At 43.2% G+C, this 21,261-nt stretch overlaps 1 protein-coding gene and 1 non-coding gene across 2 annotated transcripts in view; one reads left to right on the top strand and one right to left on the bottom strand.

Moving 5' to 3' along the window:
* The window catches only part of SCD5 (stearoyl-CoA desaturase 5), a 159,844-nt gene that overhangs the window by 79,609 nt on the left and 58,974 nt on the right, over positions 1–21,261 (top strand). Inside the window, exon 2 of the mRNA XM_068542766.1 lies at positions 5,156–5,286. Coding sequence (XP_068398867.1) covers positions 5,156–5,286 — 131 coding nt within the window. The remainder of the gene's footprint in view (positions 1–5,155; positions 5,287–21,261) is intronic.
* Positions 2,034–2,106, bottom strand: TRNAG-UCC (transfer RNA glycine (anticodon UCC)). The gene has a single exon. It is a non-coding gene; the product is annotated as a tRNA-Gly (tRNA).

Consider the following 21,261-nt stretch of genomic DNA (forward strand, 5'->3'; position numbering starts at 1 on the left):
GGGAGGAGGTACCTTATAGGGCAGCGGTGTCTCAGGGCCGGTAGTGCATCAGAATCACCTGTGGAGAGAGGTGCCCGCTCTGCCGGCCCTCATCTCTGATTCACTGGGCCCCATGGGCCTCGCGTCTGGTAAAGATGCCAGATGACTGCAATGCGCAGCCAGGGCTGAGGACCACGGCACCAGGGGAGAGGGCTTGGGGCTGCCCTGAGCTGGCCTTTGGGCCCCGGCTCTGTCCTTGTGGGATCCCGAGGCATTTACTTAATGGCTCTGGGCTTCAGTTTTGCCCATCTGTAAAATGAGGATTAGGATATCTACCTCATAGGAATAAAACAATAAAATTAGATATATTGGTAAAGTGACGGTCCGTGGCAGGCATGCAGTGAGAGTAGGCTCCCTTCTCCAGCCTCCCTTCTGACACTGTTATGCAGTGTGGTGCATTTTTCTTCTTTTAATTGGACTTTTACTGTGCACTGGTTTAAGAAATCATGGGAACCAACTTCTTTTTGCACTCTGTTCCCAAATACCGATCTTTTCATTTTATCACTCCCGTAATAGGGATTGCAATGATCTTATGTGTGCAAAGTATTTGAAGGTGAATGAAAGGAGGTTATTTTAAGAAGTATTATACACACTACTATATATAAAATAGAGAAACAGCAAAGACCTACTGTATAGCACAGCGAACTATATTCAGTAGCTTGTAATAATCTATAATGAATAAGAATCTGAAGAAGAATATGTATATATATTCATATATATATATATGAATCACTTTGCTGTACACCAGAAAGTAACACAACATTGTAAATTAACTATATGTCGATTAAAATATAAATAAATAAATAAAATGGTGATAATAACTGTCCCCATCTACCTCATAGGGTGGTTGTGAAGATTAAATAGGTTAATATATGTAAGCATGCCTGATGCAGAGCACATGCTTAATAAGTGTTACCTTATTATCTCAAAGGCCTCTATTTTGTGGAGGGAAAAAAAAGGAAGAAAAATATGAGAAAGGGAAGAGCGGGAAGAAAGAATTTGGAAACAACTCACCTATTTAAAGTGTGCAATTCATTGGCTTTTAGTATATTCACAGGAGTGTGCAACTATCACCAAAATCAATTCCCGAACATTTTTATCACTCTTTACCCCCAAACCCTGCACCTGTTAGCAGTCACTCCCAACTTCTCCTCCTTGTCCCCAGCCGCATGCAATGTGAATCTACTTTCTGTTCCTGTAGATGGCAAACTGTTCTTAAACTGGGATTTAAACTGTGCCTTCCTTCCCTCGAGGGAAGTTTCCTACTTAAGTCTTGCATTAGTTACTTACAGCTGCAGAACAAATTACCCCAATATTTAGCAGTTTAAATCAACATGCATTCACTTTCTCATAGTTTTTGTGGAGCAGGGGTACAGGTACAGCTAGGCTGGGTCTTCTGCTTCAGGATCTCTCATAAGGCAGCAATTTGTTGGCCAGAGCTGTGGTCTTAACTGAAGGCTCAGCTGGGGAAGGAACTACTCCCAAGCTCACTTACACCATTGCTGGCAGGACTCAGTTTCTTGAGGACTGTTGAACTGAGAGCCTCATTTCCTCACTGGATGGTGGCTGTAGGAAACCCTGAGTTCCTTGCCACCTGGGCCTTCCCGGCACGGCAGCTTACTTCACCAAGCTCAAGGGAAGAGAGAATCTGCTAGCAAAACAGAAATCATATCTTTTGTAACCTAATCATGGAACGGATATTCCCTCAATGTTACTATGTTCTTTTGGTTAGAAGCAAGTTACTCAAGGGTAGGAGACTACACAAGGCTGTGAATGCCAGGAGGTGGGGAGTGTTGGGGCCATCTTGGAGGCTGTGAACAAAAGCCCTATCCTGCAACCTTCCCATGAGTTCTGTAGGCTACTCAATATCTTTTTTTAAAAAAAATATTTGTTTATTTATTTATTTATTTATTTGGCTGCACTGGGTCTTAGTTGCAGCACGTGGGATCTTCGTTGCGGCATGCAAACTCTTAGTTGCAGCATGTGGGATCTAGTTCCCTGACCAGGGATCAAACCTGGGCCCCCTGCATTGGAAGTGCAGAGTCTTAGCCACTGGACCACCAGGGAAGTCCCTACTCAATATCTTTGTAATACATTTCTTTTTGGCTTCAGATAACCAGAATTGGTGACACTTATTTGCATACAGACCAACGTGTTTGTCGCTTACTGTTCTGTAATTCTGTGATTCTGGTTTCTATTGCTTTAGCACCTTTCTCTATGAGGTGTAAGTCACTTGGTAAAGTTATTGGCACTGCTTATTAATCTTTTTTTTTTTCCGAAATCATCACTTCTGTGTCTGAGCACTTTAATACCTCAGAGCCAGCTAGCCAGCATTCATCAGAACTTGTTTGGATATTAATTTCCACAAACATCATAGAAGACAGGTTAAGAACCTCTCAAATTAGCCCTGTCAAAATAGGAAAACTGAGTCCTTTTAATGGAACAGCCCATAAAGCCTCACATCCAGCCCAGGGTTTTTGCAGTTTATCCTCATTTGGACTATGACCAAAAGGTTGCTTTCTTTCCTAGAGATTCTGCAGAATTTTAGTATCAGAAATCCAGTGCAAACTGGCTTAAGCAAGAAAAGGGAATTTGTTGGCTCACATCACTAGGAGAGATACTGGGGAGGCCCACAGGATCAAAAGAAGAGCTGTAGAACTCCAGGGCCTGCAACCAGTGACTCAATGCAGGCAGTTATCCTTCTAGCTCTTGTGGAGCTAGCTCTGTCCATCATCTTCATGACTCGCTTTCTGGGCCTCATTCTTTACTATTAAAATCATGCATTGGTTTGTGACCTTTAGTCTTTAAGCCAGAAGAGAGAGAAGTTGGGTCAGGTGTTTATTCCCAGGACAAGGAAGATGGGGTATAATGCAAGGCCAGCCCTGGGTCACACAGCCACATTCCTGTTGCCAAAAGAAGGACCATGAAAAACCAATAGCCACTACTGCCCAGTACAGGCTCTGACTCGAGCCCATTGTCAGTGGCCCAGACATGCACAGACCAACCATGTAAATGACCCCTGAAATATTGGAGATCCTAAAAAGGACAAGACAATGCCATAGTCTGTGGTAAGGCCCTGTCTGGGAACCATGATTGGAGGGATTCCATTTGGCCAATATATTTCATGGAGTCTGGGAATTCATCTTATTATACCCAAGGTCCAGTGTCTTAGTCCACTGGCAAAAAAAGGGTCACATTGAATTTTTCCATTATAGATTTCACTTGTTCCCTAACTACTTGACAGTTGGAAAAAAGTTATTGGCAGAGCCATGAAGGCCAGGGATGACATGGAAAATAGCTGTCCATTTCATGGACTCATGACCAAGGTTAAATTACAAAAACAGAAGAGGTCAGAGCTTTTTACTCACTGCTACTTTCTGTGATTTATGGGCAGATTGTTGTTTTTTGTTTTTAACCTTTCAAAGAAGGAATGATTTGTCAAGTTCATGAAAACCACATGTACTCAGACTCATTAATCTTAGTGCCAAGGGTGAGTCTAATTTTTAGACCATATAAATACGGATTGAGGTCAAGATCAGTCAGACTTGACTTTTGGAAGATGTAAGAGTGTGCTCCCTTTAAATATGTATATCGACACTGATGGTACCCTAGTAATTCTCCCAAAGAAGTCCTACGGAGGGCTCCCTGAGAACTTGGCCTGGGTACCATTCACAACTGCTCAGGGATGTACTCACAGCTGGTCACTTGGTCTTTGGCACTTCTTTATGGAGGGCCTTGTAAGTGCTAAGTGCTAGAAGAAATTGTGTAGGATTGTGTGTAAACCTGATCCTGCCTGCATATAGCCTGGCTTAGGGCTCTCCCCTCAAGTAAGGAAGCAGCTCACATTTAAATTTAGATTGAGATCCAATATTAAAGATGTAGGGTGTAGAGAAGTGAAGATAAAACTAACCATTTACCTGGTTGATGTCTCCCTGAGACAAAGGAGAGTATAGAGGGCAGGTACTCTGCTCTTGGTTCAGACAGACTTGGGTTTGACTCTTAGCAAAGACACTCCCTAAACTTGTGACACCTGGAAATTAGTTAACTTCTTTAAACCTTTGTTTTCTCAACTGTAAAATGGTCCTAATAATAATACAAACCCTATAAGGGTTGTTTGATGTGTTTTAATAAGATAATCCAAGTAAGACATTTAGCGTTGTGTGGGAACATTGCTTTAAAAACACTAGAGTAGTTGTAATAATCTTAGGAGTCGTGATTTTTTTGGTCCCTTGGGGTCTCCTTCCTACCACGCACTCAACCTTTCCCAAGTGTCGTACAAAGAGCAAATCACTACCACCACCTAGGGGCAGCATGGGGTCTCTGGGCAGAGGCTTTAGAACTAGGCTGACCTGGGTTTATATGCAGGATTTAACTCTCAGAGAGCCAGTTCCTCTACTGTAAAATGAGATGCTAATACATTTTATGAGGATTAGAGATAATATATTTAAATGTGTGACAGATAATAAGCTCCACTGTAGGTTGGCTCTAAAAAAATTCCCCCCCTGGCCATCTTTACCAGCTCAATCATAGTGATGGTATAAGCGAGGAGCTCTAGAAGACAAATCTCAGCTGTCCTTGATGTCAGTTTTAGCCTCATTCTTACTGGCCCTGAGCCAGACTTCATTGCTTTAAGTCTGGCCTGAGTTCCTTCAAACCAAGGAAGCCCTGAAAATGGGCACTGAAAATGGGCACTGCCGTTTAGAAGTACACTCTTCATAGAACTCATCCTGCCATGGGTGCCAATTAAGAAGTAAGATAGAGAGCTATCTCAGCTCCACCGAGAGTGGATGCATAAGAATTACAAAGGCACACTAATATGGTTTTGATTTTGTATCCAGACTGGCAAGAAACATTTGCAAATAGAAGATTCCTTTGATATAGAAAAAATGATGTTCCAAGGTCAAAGTTTCTTGAGGAAAGTTCTCTCCACTTCCGCCTGTACTGGAAAGCTACAAATCAATAAAAAGCCTGCATTTCCCCAAGTTACTGATTCTTCACATTGCAGATTCTTCCCCTGATACCATTTCACACAGGTTCCTATTCAGGAGAGAAAAAAGTTGGGGGAAGTTTAAAAGCACTGACATCTGCTGACATTCTCCCTGCTTGTGTCTTGCAGCCTACTTCTGCTTCCTCCTGACTGCTCTGGGTGTGACAGCTGGTGCCCATCGCTTGTGGAGCCACAGGTCCTACAAGGCCAAGCTGCCTCTGAGGATATTTCTGGCCGCTGCCAACTCCATGGCTTTCCAGGTGGGGATGGAGGGTCCTTGCTGCCGTAGGGACCTAGCACAGATGGCAGTGTGGGAGGAGGCATAGACGTGCTCCTAGTGGGGTGGACATCCTTCATGCCCATTCTAGGCCCAAGCACTCCCTGCCTGTGTCAACTTTTTATCCTTGTAGCTTTAGATACTATAAAATGTTCCTAGGGGGCTTTGAGCACCAAGGCATGCTAAACTACAGAGGAGGAAAGGAAATTCCTCCCTCCAGAGTCCATGCCCTAAACATGACCCGAAACCCTCAACATTTGTCTAGCTCTGATGAGGGCCAAGTTCTGTGCTGAGCATGCTATATGCATATCGCCTTTGATCCTCACAGTAACCCCACGAGCTAGGTGTTGTGCATGCCCCCATTTTACAGATGAGGAAACTAAGGCTTAATGAAGTTAAAGAACTTACCTAATTATCTGGCTAAAAAATGGTACATCCAGATAGGCAAACACAGTTCTGACTCCAAAGCCACTGCTTCTACAACACGTATTCCTGAGGTCACCCTTTAAGTTTGTGGTGAAAAGTCTATTATTCAATGTGGATTTGGAAGACTCAAGATTTAAGTCTTACTCTGATGGTTGCTAGCTGTGACTCACTCATCTCCAGTTTCTTCATCTGTAAAAATAAGAATATGACTTTACTTTCAGAGTTGTTATGAAATCATGATAAAAATGTAAATGGGGTCATAATTGTACTAGGATTGGGCCATATCCTTGAGGAGTGTGCCAGTCCTAGGCCATTTCCCACCACCTTGGGCACTTTCTGAGCTGCTGGAATTTTGGTTTGATCATGAATCTCTGTTTTCCCAATTCCTCATCTGATCCAGGCAGGGTGGGTGGGAACAATTTGTTTTCAAAATTTCTGCCAGTGTTATGAGGGCAGATGATTCAAGTCCTGTGTACTTTCACCCATTAGGAAGAAATGGCAATTCCCAAAACTGCTTTAGGGTCCAGGGAAACAGGCGACTCAAGAGCCTCTCTGTGACCCTCAGACGTGCAGGTCAGGTGGCCACCTCTGCAACAGGCCTCCCATCCCTACAAGACAGCCTGACCCTGAGCGTTTGTCTAAGTTGCCCTGTGTCTAAGAATTCATTTCCCAATTTTAGGCTTCCCTCCTGTTTGAGCATTCATAAAGCAAAAAGGATCTAGCACGATACATCACTCGGGGATCACAGTTCATATTATGAATATCTACCGGCTAATTCAAGCACAGTTGAGAATAGGCACCAGAGTCCTAGGAAGAAGCTGTTTGCACAGAGGAGCAGCTGGCAGCGTCTCATTTTCATGTTCTTTTGCTGGCAATGGGAACTATGCTGCACTTTATTTGGACTTCAGCAATCTTAGTTCAGTGTTGTGCTTTATTTATCATAACAATGGATTATGATAATGATAAGTTAGAAACTCATTAATTTAGGTCTTAGATGCTATTTAGGACTTAACTCAGTAATTTTCATTTATTTTGTTCAAGCAATTTATTATTTTACTACATGCTCATGTAGTTGTAAAGCATCTCTATTACCGGAATTTTTTCCAACATATATAACTTGAACTTGAGAGCCTAAACCTCTTTTCCAAATGAAACTGTTTGTTTATAACTCAAATTTTTTTTTAATAATTACATTTTAATCTATTGAATTTTTTAAAATTAATTTATTTATTTATTTTTGGCTGTGTTGGGTCTTCGTTTTTCTGTGCGAGGGCTTTCTCTAGTTGTGGCAAGTGGGGGCCACTCTTCATCGCGGTGCGCGGGCCTCTCACTATCGCGGCCTCTCTTGTTGTGGAGCACAGGCTCCAGACACGCAGGCTCAGTAGCTGTGGCTCACGGGCCTACTTGCTCCGCGGCATGTGGGATCCTCCCAGACCAGGGCTCGAACCCGTGTCTCCTGCATTAGCAGGCAGATTCTCAACCACTGCGCCACCAGGGAAGCCCATAACTCAGTTTTTGAGAACCTAAGTTTCCGTTACAAAACATCACGTAACAGAACATCACACTGTGATTTTAAATTTATTTTGTGGGGAAAGTATATTGTGGAGGAAAGTATCCAGGTCATTGAATAAATTCAGGCCATTTGCTGGATGTAGGCTTTTGTGCACATCTTTGTTCCTTCACCTGCAAAAGTTGGGGGGCAGGTAATAATATTTACCTCACATGGTCACTGGGAGGCTGAAATAATGAATAATACATGCCTAGCTTATAGTAGCACTCAGTGAATATCGTTCCCCTCTTCTTTATGAGATTTGGCACACCATCTCATTCCTTTCTGTATTTTTGTGCCTATCATATAGAAAATACTCAGTGATTGTTAAATGAATGAATAATTTTATAAAGTATTTTCATAAATCATCAAATTTGAACTAAGCATGCTTCCTCCAGGCCCACATTTGTAGTGGATTTTTTTTCATTAATTCAGCAAATATTTATTGAGCACCTACTATGTGGCAGGCACTGAACTAGGCATAGTGGGTACAATGACTTGCAAACACAGTCACAATCCTTGCCTTCATGGAGGCTTCCATCTAATGGGATATTAGATTTTCCACAGTTTCCCAGTGGATATAGTGCTTTATGGGTCTGCAGTTTTATAACAATGTCACTTAGACCTAGATGAGAGGTATCTGTAAGATCAGCAAAGGGCCAGCTTCCATACAATGCCTGTGTCAGAGGGAAAGAATTCAGTCAATTCAGATCACTTAACCCTAGGAAGAGAACCGCCTGGGAAAGAAAAAAATGTGCCGTGATCTGCCAGTCTAGGGTACTGACCTACAACCCTGACTTGATGCAGAGTCATTGATTCAGGTTACCTTTGATATCCCCTTGGGTTTTTAAAGATAGTTTCAAAGGTTCTCTTCTGCTTTCTTCCATCAGAATGGTCATGCCTTTGGCCAAAATGGACCAAGTCATGCCATGGTTCTCTCTGAGGATCAGCAGGGCTTTTGCTAGCTGCTGCAAACAAGATCTTGGTCATTAAGAGGAGTGGTCTTTTTGGCACCAGGGACTGCTTTGTGGAAGACAATTTTTCCACAGATGAGGGGGAGCGTGGATGGTTCAGGTGGTAATGCCAGCAATGGGGAGCCATGGGGAGCGGCAAATGAAGCTTCAGTCACTCGCCCGCTGCTCACCTCCTGCTGTGTGGCCTTGTTCCTAACGGGCTGGGGACCGGTAGCAGTGGTTGGGGACCCCTGATTAAGAGCAGTTTTAAAATTGTGACTGAAACATTTGAACTTTCCTTTTCTCTTTGTTCAGTAGAGGACGTATGTATGGCTCAGAGGGCAATAGTGGGAAAGGTGAGGTACTTTTAGTCTGAAAAGATGATGATGGGGCAGGAATGCCAGACAAGGAGATGTAATAATAATCCTCTGTCCCCTCCACACCCTTGCATTCAGCAAAGACCTCCTGAATTCCTCTCTCACCTGTTCTCCTTCCTTACCAGTAGGTTGCAAGTCAACCCGAAAGCTGCTTGCAGACTTCTTGTAATTTTCTCCTAGTCAAATATGGACCCAGGTAAGGGATTCCTGCCATCCAGTGGTCTCCAAGAGTTCAGTTTTCACAAAGTCGCCAGGACTTTGGATTTGTGCTGTCATGTTTATGCACACACCCCTGCTGGCTGCAGCTGGGTCTCTTGTGAAGTCAGTCCAACCAAAAGCACCTGTAGATGCTTAGGTCCCCTCCCTTACTGTCCACATTTACTCATCAGATCCTAGTAAAGAGGCATTGGATTTCAAGCTGTAAGGGAGCTAAAGAAAATTAGTCTAAGTCCCCTTTGTTTTACAGAAGGATAAAGAGAGGCCCAAAGAATGTCAGTGACTTGTCAGAAGTCACACAGCTAGTTAGTGGATAGAACAGACTGAAACCTAAGTCTCCTGACCACCCCCACCCCCCCCACCCCCGTCCCACGCATCTTTTGGCTTACCCATGGATGTTCTTATGTGATGCCCAACTGTGTGATTTGTAGACAACTTTTAATTTGGTCTTGTTCTTTATCCACCCCGACAGTCCCTGTCTTTAACTGGTATATTTAGACCATTCACATTTAAAGTGATTATTGATATAGGTGAATTAATATCTACCATGTTTCTGTTTGCTATTCATTGCCCTTGTTCTTTGTTTCTTTTTTTGTCTTTCACTCTTTTTCTGTCTTCCCTGGTTTTATTTGAGCATTTTATGTGATTCTGTTTTCTTTCCTCTCTTGACATGTCAATTGTACTTCTTTTCAAATTCTTTTTAGTGATTGCTCTAGAGTTTGCAAAATACATTTAGAACTAGTCCAAGTCCACTCTCAAATAACGCTGTACCACTTCACGGTACTGCACTAGTATTCCCACTTCCTCTTTCCTGTCCCTTATGACATTGCTGTCATTCATTTCACATATCCATAAGCTATAATCACCAAATTCATATTTGCTATTATTATCTCAAGCCAACTGTTATCTATTAGATCAATTAAGAATAAGAAACTTGAAGACTTTATTTTACCTTCATTTATTCATTCTCTAACACTCTTCTTTCTTTATGTAAATCTAAGTTTCCAACCTATGTTATTTTCCTTCTCTCTAAAGAACTTCTATCATTTCTTGCCAGGCAGGTCTACTGGTGACAACTCTCCTCAGTTTTTGTTTGTCTAAGAAAGTCTTTATTTCTTCCTCACTTTTGAAGAATAACTTTGCTGAGTACAGAATTCAAGGATGTGTGTTTTTCTTTCAACATTTAAAATAATTTACTCCACTTTCTTCTTGCTTATATGTTTCTTAAGAGAAATCTGGTGTAATTCTTACCCTCACTCCTGTATAGGTAAGGTGTTTTTTTCTCCCTTTGGTTTCTTTCAAGATTTTCTTTTTGTCTTCAGGTTGAATATGATATGCCTAAGCATAGATTTTTTGCTATTTATCCTGCTTGGTACTCTCTGACCTTCCTGGATCTGTGGTTTGGTGTCTGTCTTTAATTTTAGAAACATTTCTTTCAGCCGTTATTACTTCAAATATTTCTACTGTTTGTTTGTTCCTCCTTCCCTCTTGCCCACTCTCCTTTTCTCTCTCTCTCGCCCTCCCTCCTTCTTCCTTTGCTTCCTTCCATACTTCTTTCCTTCTCCTTTTGGTATTCCCATTGCACACAACTTATACCTTTTATAATTGTCCTACAGTTCCTAGATATTCTGTTCCATCTTTTCTCTTCACATTTCAGTTTGAGAAGTTGCTATTGACAGCAACTTAGTCTTCAATTCCGTGATTCTTTCCTTAGCCATGTCCGGTCTAGTGATGAGCCCACCAAAAACATTTTTCATTTGTTACAGTTTTTCTGACTTCTAGCAGTTTCTTCTCATTCTTTCTTAGAGTTTCCATCACTCTGCTTATATTACCCATCTGTTCTGGTGTGTTGTCCACTTTTTCTATCAGAGCCCTTAGCATATCAATCATAATTGTTTTATTTATTTATTTTTAAAATTTATTTATTTTTGGCTGCATTGGGTCTTCGTTGCTGTGCGCGGGCTTTCTTTAGTTGTGGCAAGCGGGGGCTACTCTTTGTTGTGGTGTGTGGGCTTCTCATTGCGGTGGCTTCTCCTGTTGCAGAGCAGGGGCTCTAGGCACGGGGGCTTCAGTAGTCGTGGCTCGCGGGCTCTAGAGCGCAGGCTCAGTAGTTGTGGCGCACGGGCCCAGTCGCTCCACGGCATGTGGGATCCTCCCAGACCAGGGCTCGAAGCCGTGTCCCCTGCATTGGCAGGCAGATTCTTTAACCACTGTGCCACCAGGGAAGTCCCCCATAATTGTTTTAAATGACCAGTCTGATAACTCCAACATCCCTCTCATATGTGAGTCTGGTTCTGATGCTTGCTTCTCCTTTTGAGGTGGTATTTTTTTGCCTTTTGGCATACTTTGTAAGTTTTTGTTCAAAGCTGGACATGACGTACTGGGTAGCGGGAACGGAGGCAACAGGGCTTTAGCGTGAGGTTTTCTGCTTATCTGGCTAGAAATTAGGCTGTGTCACCTTGTGCTCTAGCTGCGGTGGTGTCCTCCAGTGGCCTTGTTTTTGTCCTTCCTTCGCTGTCTCTGGGCTTTCCTAGAGACTGCTTCTTAAACAGGAGTTAAGGCTTTCAGTTCTTTCGGTCAAATCCCCTGTTGTTGCACAGGAGCCGTTTCGACATGGAGATGAGGGGCAGCATCCTCAGTCCTGTGACTACGTCTCAGTCTTTTGTTGAGCTGGAGCTGAGTATTTCCCTCCCCCCAGGTTAGTCAGGCTTTGGTAAAACCCCAGTCGATTAAGCTCTGGTAAAATCATTCCTCTTGAGGACAGCTCTTGCTAAGGGGAACAGAGAGATCTGCCTTGAATTGCAGAATGGTTACTTTTCTCCCCCTCCTGCCGGAAGAGCAAGGGGAGTTTTGTCAGTTGATCATAGTGAGAACCTGGTAGGGATCCTGGAGGTAAAATTCATGAAAGTATCGGGGCACCTGGACTGTCCCCTAGGAGCTTTTAACTCTCAAGCTCGTCCACACTAAACCTCCAGCAGTTCATCAATTACACCTTAAAGCATTCCTACCCATCCTGGCGCCAGCTGCAGACTCTTCCTCTTGGACCTCTGCTCCTGCTAGGCTGTGATTCTCCGTAACTGCCTGTCCGTCTCTCTAGTTTTTGGTGCAGCAGTTTGCCCCATGACCTCAATTCTCTGAGAGATCTAAGAAGACTTGTTGATTTTTCAATTCACTTGGCTTTTTTCTCTTGTTGCAAGGATGGAAGTAAATACTTCCAAGCTCTTTACGTGTCGCACCGGGAAGTGGAAGTTACAGTGTGACTCATAAGTATGTCAAGCGAAACACAAGGTCATGGGCCATGAACTTTGGCAGGTACATAACAACAAAACAGCAACAATTATTGAGCACTAACTACATACCAGCACTTCATTATGTATTTCAGTGATCTGACAATACCCATACAAAGTAGATACTGTTATTTTCCTCATTTGATAGATGAAAGAAAGAGGCCACGTAACCCGTCCAAGGACATACAGATTTAAGACTAAGACATATAGAAGGGGGATGCACGTGCAGGCAGCTTGACTCCAGAGGCCACACTCTCACTGCAATGCCCTAATGCCTGTCCCAGGATCAAAGTGTCTATTTGTCCTTTCATTTGGTAAATACGTGCACTCAGCATCATTCCCAGCACTGGAGAAAAAGACGAACAAGGTCCTTATCCTCATTAATGTGTATGTTCCAGTGGGAGAGAGCGAGAGCAAATAAATAAGCAAATGAATAAACAACTTTATTCAGAGAGAGAGAAGAAGATGAAGAATTTAAACACAGTGATAAAGAATGCCAGGGAGGGCGGCTTCTTTAGAGAGGATGATCAGGGAAGATGTCGTCGCTGAGGAGGTGACATTAAAGCTGAGACCTAAGGTAGGGAACAGGTATGGGAAGAGCATTCCAGACAGAAGGAGGAGCCGAAAGTGGGAACAAGTATGGTGCGTTCAAGGAGGAGCAAGATGGCCCGTGTGGCTGGTCCAAGTGAGTGAGGGAGAAGATGGTCATAGGAGAGGCCCGAGAGGGGGGCAGGGCCACACCAGTGCAGGGCTCTGTCAGGCATAGCAAGCAGTTTGGGTATTATTTTAAAAGCCCTGGAAAGGAGCTGCAAGATTTTAGGCAGGGGAGCGACATGCCTCATGCATTTCAATGGCAAAAGTGAGCCTCAGACCACCGTCATGAGACCTGGGAGATGTTGTACCAGATTCAGGATGGTGGACCCACCCCCAAGGCTGGGTCTCCATGGCGAGAGCCTGTCGAGGAGGGAGACTGCATGTTGAGGCAGTGCCCTCGAGGACGACTCAGGGTGTTAGCAGCAGCGTGGAGTGGCCGTTGGTTAGAAGGAGAAAAAAACATGCCGCGGACTCAAGAATCCTGAAGCTTTCATGTCACCCCGTGCAGGTCTGACTCTCAGGGCAGAGATCCCGTTTCAGGGTGTGCCGTCTTCCCTAACAACCACCCTGGGCTTCAGATGTACAGCCCTTCTTCCGCATGGCAGAAACAGGTTCACCTTCCTCTGGCAAGATGGGTGGATGTGGTTGGTTTCTTCCTGCTGTGTCAACAGGCAGCGGCAGAAGTGGTCCTGACCCCAATGTCCCGAGAAGCCTTCCTGGTGAGGTTTTGCATGATTACTTGCACACCTGCCTCACATCATCTCCTTCTACAGCATCTTGCCCTCCTGGGCACCTTTGGAGTCAAGTAGAAAGGACAAATAGCTTGGTTGTCTCTGAGCTCTGGTGATATATGGAGTCATCAAAGCGTTGTTGTATACATGCTGCTTTCTGACTCCATCAGTATTGCGGGATACTCTGACAGATGACGGGGTGGAGGTGGGAAGCAGGAGAGAGAAGAAACTCTCCCGGGGCTGCTGCATGAGGCCCAGCATTTTCCCTCTGTGCCTGCCTGGTAGGATTAACCACACTTCCTACCAATAAAAATGTCCCTTTTAAAGTAGAGATTAAGATGGCTCCACCCCCCTGAGATGCTTCACCTCCTTCTTTGTTGTGGGTCTAGGTCAGTGGAAGCAGGTGACATGAGTGAAACCACCTCAAGGGAACAAAAAGGTGATAGCCTGGGGTGTCCTGAGAAGAGAGAGCAATTCGGTAGATGGACGTGCCAACCAGTAGGGCTAGTCCGTCTCTCATGTCGCCCTCCCCAAACATAGCAGAGACTCTTTATACAAATCTTGCCCTCTTTGTAGTACAACGCATGCATTCCTTGATTAAATTTAGTCAAGGCGATTAAATTTTGTAAACAAAAAGTGATATACTTTAAAGGCATACAGAGAGTTTTTATTGAAAGAAATACTTGGTAAATAAAGTCGAGGGTATTTTTGCAAACAAATAGCTACCAGATTTTTACATGTTAATTTGGCTCCACACCTATATTGGATGAAAGATACTCTTATTTAAGATGAATTCCACCTGCAGTTCTGTCAATTTGGAATCTATTCTGAAACATATTTTCAAGGTACATGTTTCATTCTGCCTTCTTTTCACACAGAAGATGTTGAGTAGCGCACGGGCAGGGCATCCCCTTACCCGTGTTCTTCCCCTACTCCCCCACAGCCCCCTAAATCCCCAGTCCCTCGCCAATCTCTCCTGGAACCACAAAAGGCTGGAGCTGAGGGACCTTAGAAACTAAGTCCAATCCCTTTTCTAACAACTAAAAGAACTAAGGGCCAAATATCTGTGAATATTTTTGTTTGTTTATTTTTCCACACTGTCTCCAGAAATGCTTGTGGGAATTGAAGGAGACCGTGTCACAATGCAATTCCTTGACGAGCTACTTCTTCCTGTACCTGCCACCAAGTATTTGGGCTGAGCTAGCGTGTTGTCACTGCTTATTCTTCATTCCACTGCTATCCTGCCAGACACTCACTCTTATGTTGCTGCTTTCTAGGTTTCCCAACCCACTGATTATTTTGCATTTTGGATGATTTCTCTCCCAGCTGCCTTCATTTGCATTTTTCCTAAATCAAATTTCATTGTGATAATTTCTATTCATATTTCTAACCTCTTTAGATCCATTTGTGTTATTTCTCTGTCCTCAATGATGTCTGCAGCACCTCCTAACTTGGCACCAACCATAAATGTTATTAAATGTGTACGCCTTGTTCCCAGTCATTAATGAAGGTGCTAAATAAAGAAGGATCTAACAGATCCATTGGGGCCTTCCATTCGCTGCCTCCCCCCACCCCATCCCCATAGGTATTGAGCTGTTTTTCATCTTTGGTTCTTGTTTACTAAGGTTCAAGCTTTTCAGTCATCCTGTCCTAATTCTTACTAGCACCAACCAGAGCTCTTGTCACACAAATGTTTCAAGGATGCTGTTTTACATGCTTTATTAAGCTCCAAAGGTACGAGAGCTATAGAAGTCATTGAATCAACAATTTTAATTAACGGTAAAATTTATAGTTTCATATGCCAGAGGAAATTTTTAGCCTTGCTTTTAAAAACTCTTCTAGAGGCAGACACATTTGATTACCTTTCTCTCTCCTATTTATTCTTCTATAGCTTTTTGTGTAAATCTGCTGGTTAATTCTCTTTGAATTGAAAGGTGCATAAACCATTACGTGCTTGTGAGGAACACAAGTGATATATATGAAATGGTCCTTGTCATGAGGAGCTTATGGTCGGGTAGAGCAGGCTAGACCTAAGTATAACGAGGAGAGACTCTAACCAGACAATGTGGGATTAAATTGCTTGAAAGCTTCATACTGACTCTTAGGGCTGCAAAAATAGGAATATGAATTAGGATGTTAAGATAAACCCTAATGCAGAAGGGAAGTTTTGAGCTGAAAACCCAAAAGGTAAAAAGGATTTGCATAGGCAAGGAAGAAGTGGGGGAACATAGGGAAACATCTGAGCTAAGGTAGAGAGAGAGGAACGATCGTGACGTACTGTGGGGTCTCGGAGCAGTAGAAAATCGGTCTGATTGAAGAAAGAATCTGACTGGTGTAACGTCAGTTTGCAAATCCAGTTGGCTGTATGACATCTCTCACTGGATGTCTCTTAGGCATCTCAAAATCAATGTGCCCAAAATTAAAGCTGTGACTCTACCCTCTCTCCCCAAACTACTTCTCTCCTAGTTTTCCCCACCAGAAGTCTGGGTGTCATCCATGATTTCTCTAGTCCCCTAATCATCCCTCATCCAATCTTTTAGCCAATCTCTTCAAGTTCTACTGCTCAGTTCTATCTTGAATCTGAATAATTCTCATTTCTGCCACTCTCTAGTCCAAGCCATGACTGTTTCTTGCCTGGACTACTACAGAAACCCCAGCACTTGCCCCTCTCCATACCGCAGCCGGAGAGAACTTAGTGAAAATTAAACCACTCTCTGGCAAGAAAAGAAAATCTTTCAGTGGCTGAGCATTGCCTTTGGAATGAAATCCAACCTTGTGATCATGGCGTAGAAGCCCTGGTGTGATCAGGCTTTATACACCAGTGCTCTGTTTCCACCCCACGTGGGTGTACTTCAATACAACTGTAATACTAACCATTTGAGTTGGCTTCAGATCCACAAAGAAAAGCCCCAGTCCTCCACATGGATGCCCGTGCTTCAGATCCAGCCACGAGCAGGGGTCTCCAGGCCCCCCGTATCTACAGGCTCAGGGCTTCCCACAATTCCCTCATGTTCAGTAATTCGCTAGAACAACTCACAGAACTGAAGAAAGTGCTATACTTACTATTACAGTTTGACTATAAAGGATACAAATCAGGACCAACCAAATGGAAGAGACACACAGTGGGAGGTCTGGGAGGACCCCTCATCCAGAGTTTTCTCGCCTCTCCCCGTGGAGTCAGGTCGCCTCACCTTCCCTGCACATCAGTGGGTTCGTCAGCCAGGAAGCTCCTCTGAGCCTCAGTGTCCAGAGCTTTTACTAGAGTTTTATTAGAAAGGTGTGATTGATTAAATCACTGGCCATGAGACTGAGCTCAATCTCCAGTCCCCTTCCCCTACCAAAGGGCCAACCCTCTAATCACATGCTTGGTCTTTCTGGTGACCAGCCCCAATCCTGAAGCTATCCAGGGGTCCCTACTGAGTCACCTCATTAGCATAATGATGTCACTCCTATCACTCAGGAAATCCCAACAGTTTTTGAATCTCTGTACCAGGAACCACTGGGGACAAAGACCAGGTATATCTTTATTTCACCACAAAACCTCCCAGACCTCATCTTGCACCACTCTTGCCCTCCATGCACAGACATGCTGGTCTTCTCTTAGCCCCTGGACTGTTCCACGTCCTTCCCACTCCCTGAGACAATTCCCTTCTCCCTCTCTCACTCCCACCCAACTCCCGCAGCCTAAGATTACCTGATCAGAAAGTCCTCGCCTGTCTCAATGTCGCCCTTGTATCTCCCCATACTTATTTGCTCATAGCACCTGATTTTATCTATGTTTGTCCCCTCCATAAAATATAAGCTGTTTGAGGACATAGCCTTGATTGTCTTGTTCCTTCTTTACCTTCTAGCACATACCAACATTCAGTATATATTTGTCAAATTAAAGAATAAATAAAGTGGGAAAGATAAGAATATTCGGGCCAGTTGAAGCTATTTGGTCGCTAAGAAGAAGAAATGTTTAGGCTTGATGAGAAAAGTAATACGGAGAGGTTGTCAAATCAGAAGCAAGAGAATGATAGGTTTGGGGGACAAATGAATATGGGGCGTATGATTGCAGTGTACCAAATGTATTGTGGAGGGGAAAGAACTAGAGGCAGGAGGCTTTAGAAGGCTATTACAGGAGTCCAGGTAAACTGATGAAAGTCTGAACAAGGGTGGTGGTGTAGGAATGGAGTGGAAGGGGAAAATCTGAGATTTTTAAAGAACGATGCCCTTGACAGTTTTTTTTTAGCTTTAACTTTTTATTTTGAAATAGTTTCAAACTGACAAAAAAGTTGCAAAAATACCATGAGGAACTCCTGTACACCCTTCACCCAGATTCATTAATTGTTAACACGTTGCCTCATTTGCTTTATTATTCTCTTTCTCCGTCTGTGTGTAGTATATGCAGTCTTCTTGTTATTTTTTTCCTGAATCATTTGCAAGTAAGTTATAAACTTCATGCCTCTTCATCCCTAAATACTTCAGTGTGCATTTCCTAGTAGGAAAGACATTTCACAGGAACACAGTACACGTGCCAACACCAAGGAATTTAATGTTGATACAGTACTATATTCAGGATCCTAGCCCAGGAACCAGTTCAGGATCCTGCATGCCAGTGAGTTGACCTGTCTCTTTAGTCCCCCTTCATCTGGAATAGTTCCTTGGTCTTTCTTTGATGCTATGACGTTGACATTTTTGAAATGTGCAGACCAGTCATTTTGCAGAATGCTCCTCATTTTTGGTTTGCTCGTGTTTCCTCATAACTACACACAAGATTGTGCATTTTGGGCAGGAATGCTACATTAATGATCTTGTGTCCTGAGCATCAAACAAGAGGCACACGGTATCACTCTGTCATATTATTGGTGGTATGAACTTCAATCACTTAGTTAAGGTGGTGTCTACCCGGTTTCTCCACTGTAAGATTACTATTTTTCCCTTGGTAATTAATGAGTAATTTATGCTGAGATCCTATGAGCCTATGTAATATGTTTTTTTTCATCAACATTTTACCCAATAATTTTAGCACGCCTTGGTGAGTCTTGCCTGAATTGGTTATTGCCATGGCACCTGCGAAATGGTGATTTTCTAGCTCCATTATTTCTTCCGCATTTGTTGGTTGGCATTTTACTTCTTGTTTATTTATTTATTATGGGCTCATGGGTTCTTATTTTATTAAATGGATTTTAATACATTCCTGTTATTATTCGTCTTACGCCCCAAATTATTCATCAAATTACCCCAGTTTGTTCAGTGGGAGGCACTACAGATGGACTCCTGTGTCCTTTTGACATGTCCCCATCAGTTTTTGAGCAATTCCTTACTTTCTGGCGTAACAAAATATACCAAGTTCCTCTTGTGCTTTTCCTGCCTTTGTCCCGGCACCAGCCATTTCACCAAAGGGTCCTTATTCCTTTTTAGTGGAGAATGGTATTTAAAAACCAAGATCTGGGAGTGAGATATGTCCATGGCTACTGGGCTGTCATTGTTTTCCAGGCCCTTTCTTCTCCGAAATTTTGACTCATGGAGTGAAGGAGATCTAGGTTAGGAGACTAAACAATGGTCACATCACGGACCAAAATCCTCCAAAACCCAAACTGGAAAGATTCACAGAAAGCAAACTAGTCTACCAAGAGGATTACCCAAGCCATCTTTAAAGTGTGTGTTAAAAAATATGTGTTGGACTTCCCTGGTGGTGCAGTGGTTAAGAATCCACCTGCCAATGCAGGGGACACAGGTTCGAGCCCTGGTCTGGGAAGATCCCACATGCCACGGAGCAACAAAGCCCATGAGCCATAACTACTGAGCTCGTGTGCCACAACTACTGGAGCCTGCGCTGTTAGAGCCCGTGCTCCGCAACAAGAGAAGCCACTGCAATGAGAAGCCCGCACACCTCAATGAAGAGTGGCCCCCGCTCGCCACAACTAGAGAAAGTCCACGCGCAGCAACGAAGAGCCAATGCAGCCAAAAATACAATTAATTAATTAATTAATTAAAAATATAAAATAAAAAATATGTCTTACTCAAATACATTCTCGTTGTAAGAGATAAATACTGGAGCAACAAAAGAAAATATGAGACCCCCTTTCTTGCTTTGCAATCTTTAAGTTTTGTCCACAAACACTTTTTTAAACCACTAAAGTTGGCTTTTCAACATTTGCCTGGCTCCTAAAACCTCCCCAGGCTGAGTGGCACAGGAGGACTAGGTAGCAAGTGGGAGCTTGTTCTCTCGAAGCTGCGATTTGCCAGGTGGTGAAGACTGCTGCCAGGCTTTTCTTGGGGACTTTCTGGGCTCTTCTTACAGATTGCCAGTATTATCTGGAGGGAAATCAATACTGACCCAGTATCAACAGTGGGGAAAGCACCGAATGTTCTTCACTGTTTGAATAGTACAGTGTTGGCATCTGAACTGGGGGAGATTAAATTCAGACCCCAGAGACTGGGATAAAGTCTATTTCAAATGAGCCTTAGGGTCCCTAAAGAGTGGAGGCCACAGCATCTTTCCCTCTTTGACCCCCTTGATAAAACGACTCTTTTCTCAGACAGGACATCATTACTCACAAGACACACAAACGTGCACACACACACGCATATACACACGTTCTACTCTAAAACTTGCCTATTGAAGCTAACATGTTGGTCCTAGTTTCTTTTTCACTACTGACTGAAAACAAAGATGTATTATGAATACAAGTGGAATTCCCTTTGGCTATGTTTTGAAGCCACCTGGTAAACTTTCCCTTTTGGAATTTTAAGCAGCCACACAATTGAATTATGCTTCAGAACAACCACACTGGTGTCTGGTCAGAAGCAAGCATCTGTTTGCAGCTATGCTAGGGGAAAGCCAGTCACTGGTTCTGGTCTCAGATCTGTTGACTGGGACAAGCTAAATGCTGTTTAACTTGGCCTTCATCTTGCTACCCAGAGCAAATTACATGGGCCTTAAAAGACAGTTTCCCCTACTGCCATTTAAAGGACTTGATCCAAGAATTTATTCTGAACATAAAAGGAAGTTGGGGAAGAGTAGTTTTGACAGAGTGGGTCGCTTCAAAATCTGCTTCAGTGGAACTTTTGAGATTGATTACCTTTGCTCAAGTCCCAGAGAACACACAAAGGCTGCGCTTATGGAGAAAAATCACCACATGATCAATTTCAATTTCTACAGTCTCAGCAGGGATCCCATTTAGGGATATTATCTATGATGGAGAGTGAAGTAATAGAGGTACAACACAAAGGATGGGTTTAAGTGAGGGCACTGTCACCCTGGTTGCGGTGTGATTGGTTGGTTAGTGCTAATAAGAACAAAGATAGGAGAAGGGTGACATAAATACACTATCATGTGTAAAACAGATAGCTAGCGGGAACCTGCGGTATAGCCCGGGGAGCTCAGCTCGGTGCTCTGTGATGGCCTAGATGGGCGGGATGGGGTGGGGTGGGAGGGAGGTCCAAGAGGGAGGGGATATATGTATACATATAGCTGATACACTTCATTGTACAGCAGAAACCAACACAACATTGTAAAGCAATTATACTCCAATTAAAAAAAAAAAAGGCAGAAAAGGTAACAGAAAAAAAAAAAGGTATATCACTGACTGGATTACTAGATGAATATTACTGCTTCATAGTTTTTCCTAACCTGGGGCTGATGGCAGAAGCTGGGTTATTTTGATTCCAGAGTATAGAAATTTAAAAATAATCTGTTTCCCTCATATTACAAAAGAAAAACTTGATTATTATAACAACGTAGAAAATACAAACTGAAAGAAAGTATTAAAAATCACCCACTGCCCCACTCCGTACGGAGAACAACTGTAAACATGTTGACTTATACTTTCAAATT

The sequence above is a fragment of the Eschrichtius robustus genome, chromosome 4 (assembly GCF_028021215.1).
Source record: "Eschrichtius robustus isolate mEscRob2 chromosome 4, mEscRob2.pri, whole genome shotgun sequence".
In the NCBI taxonomy this organism is placed as follows: domain Eukaryota; kingdom Metazoa; phylum Chordata; class Mammalia; order Artiodactyla; family Eschrichtiidae; genus Eschrichtius; species Eschrichtius robustus.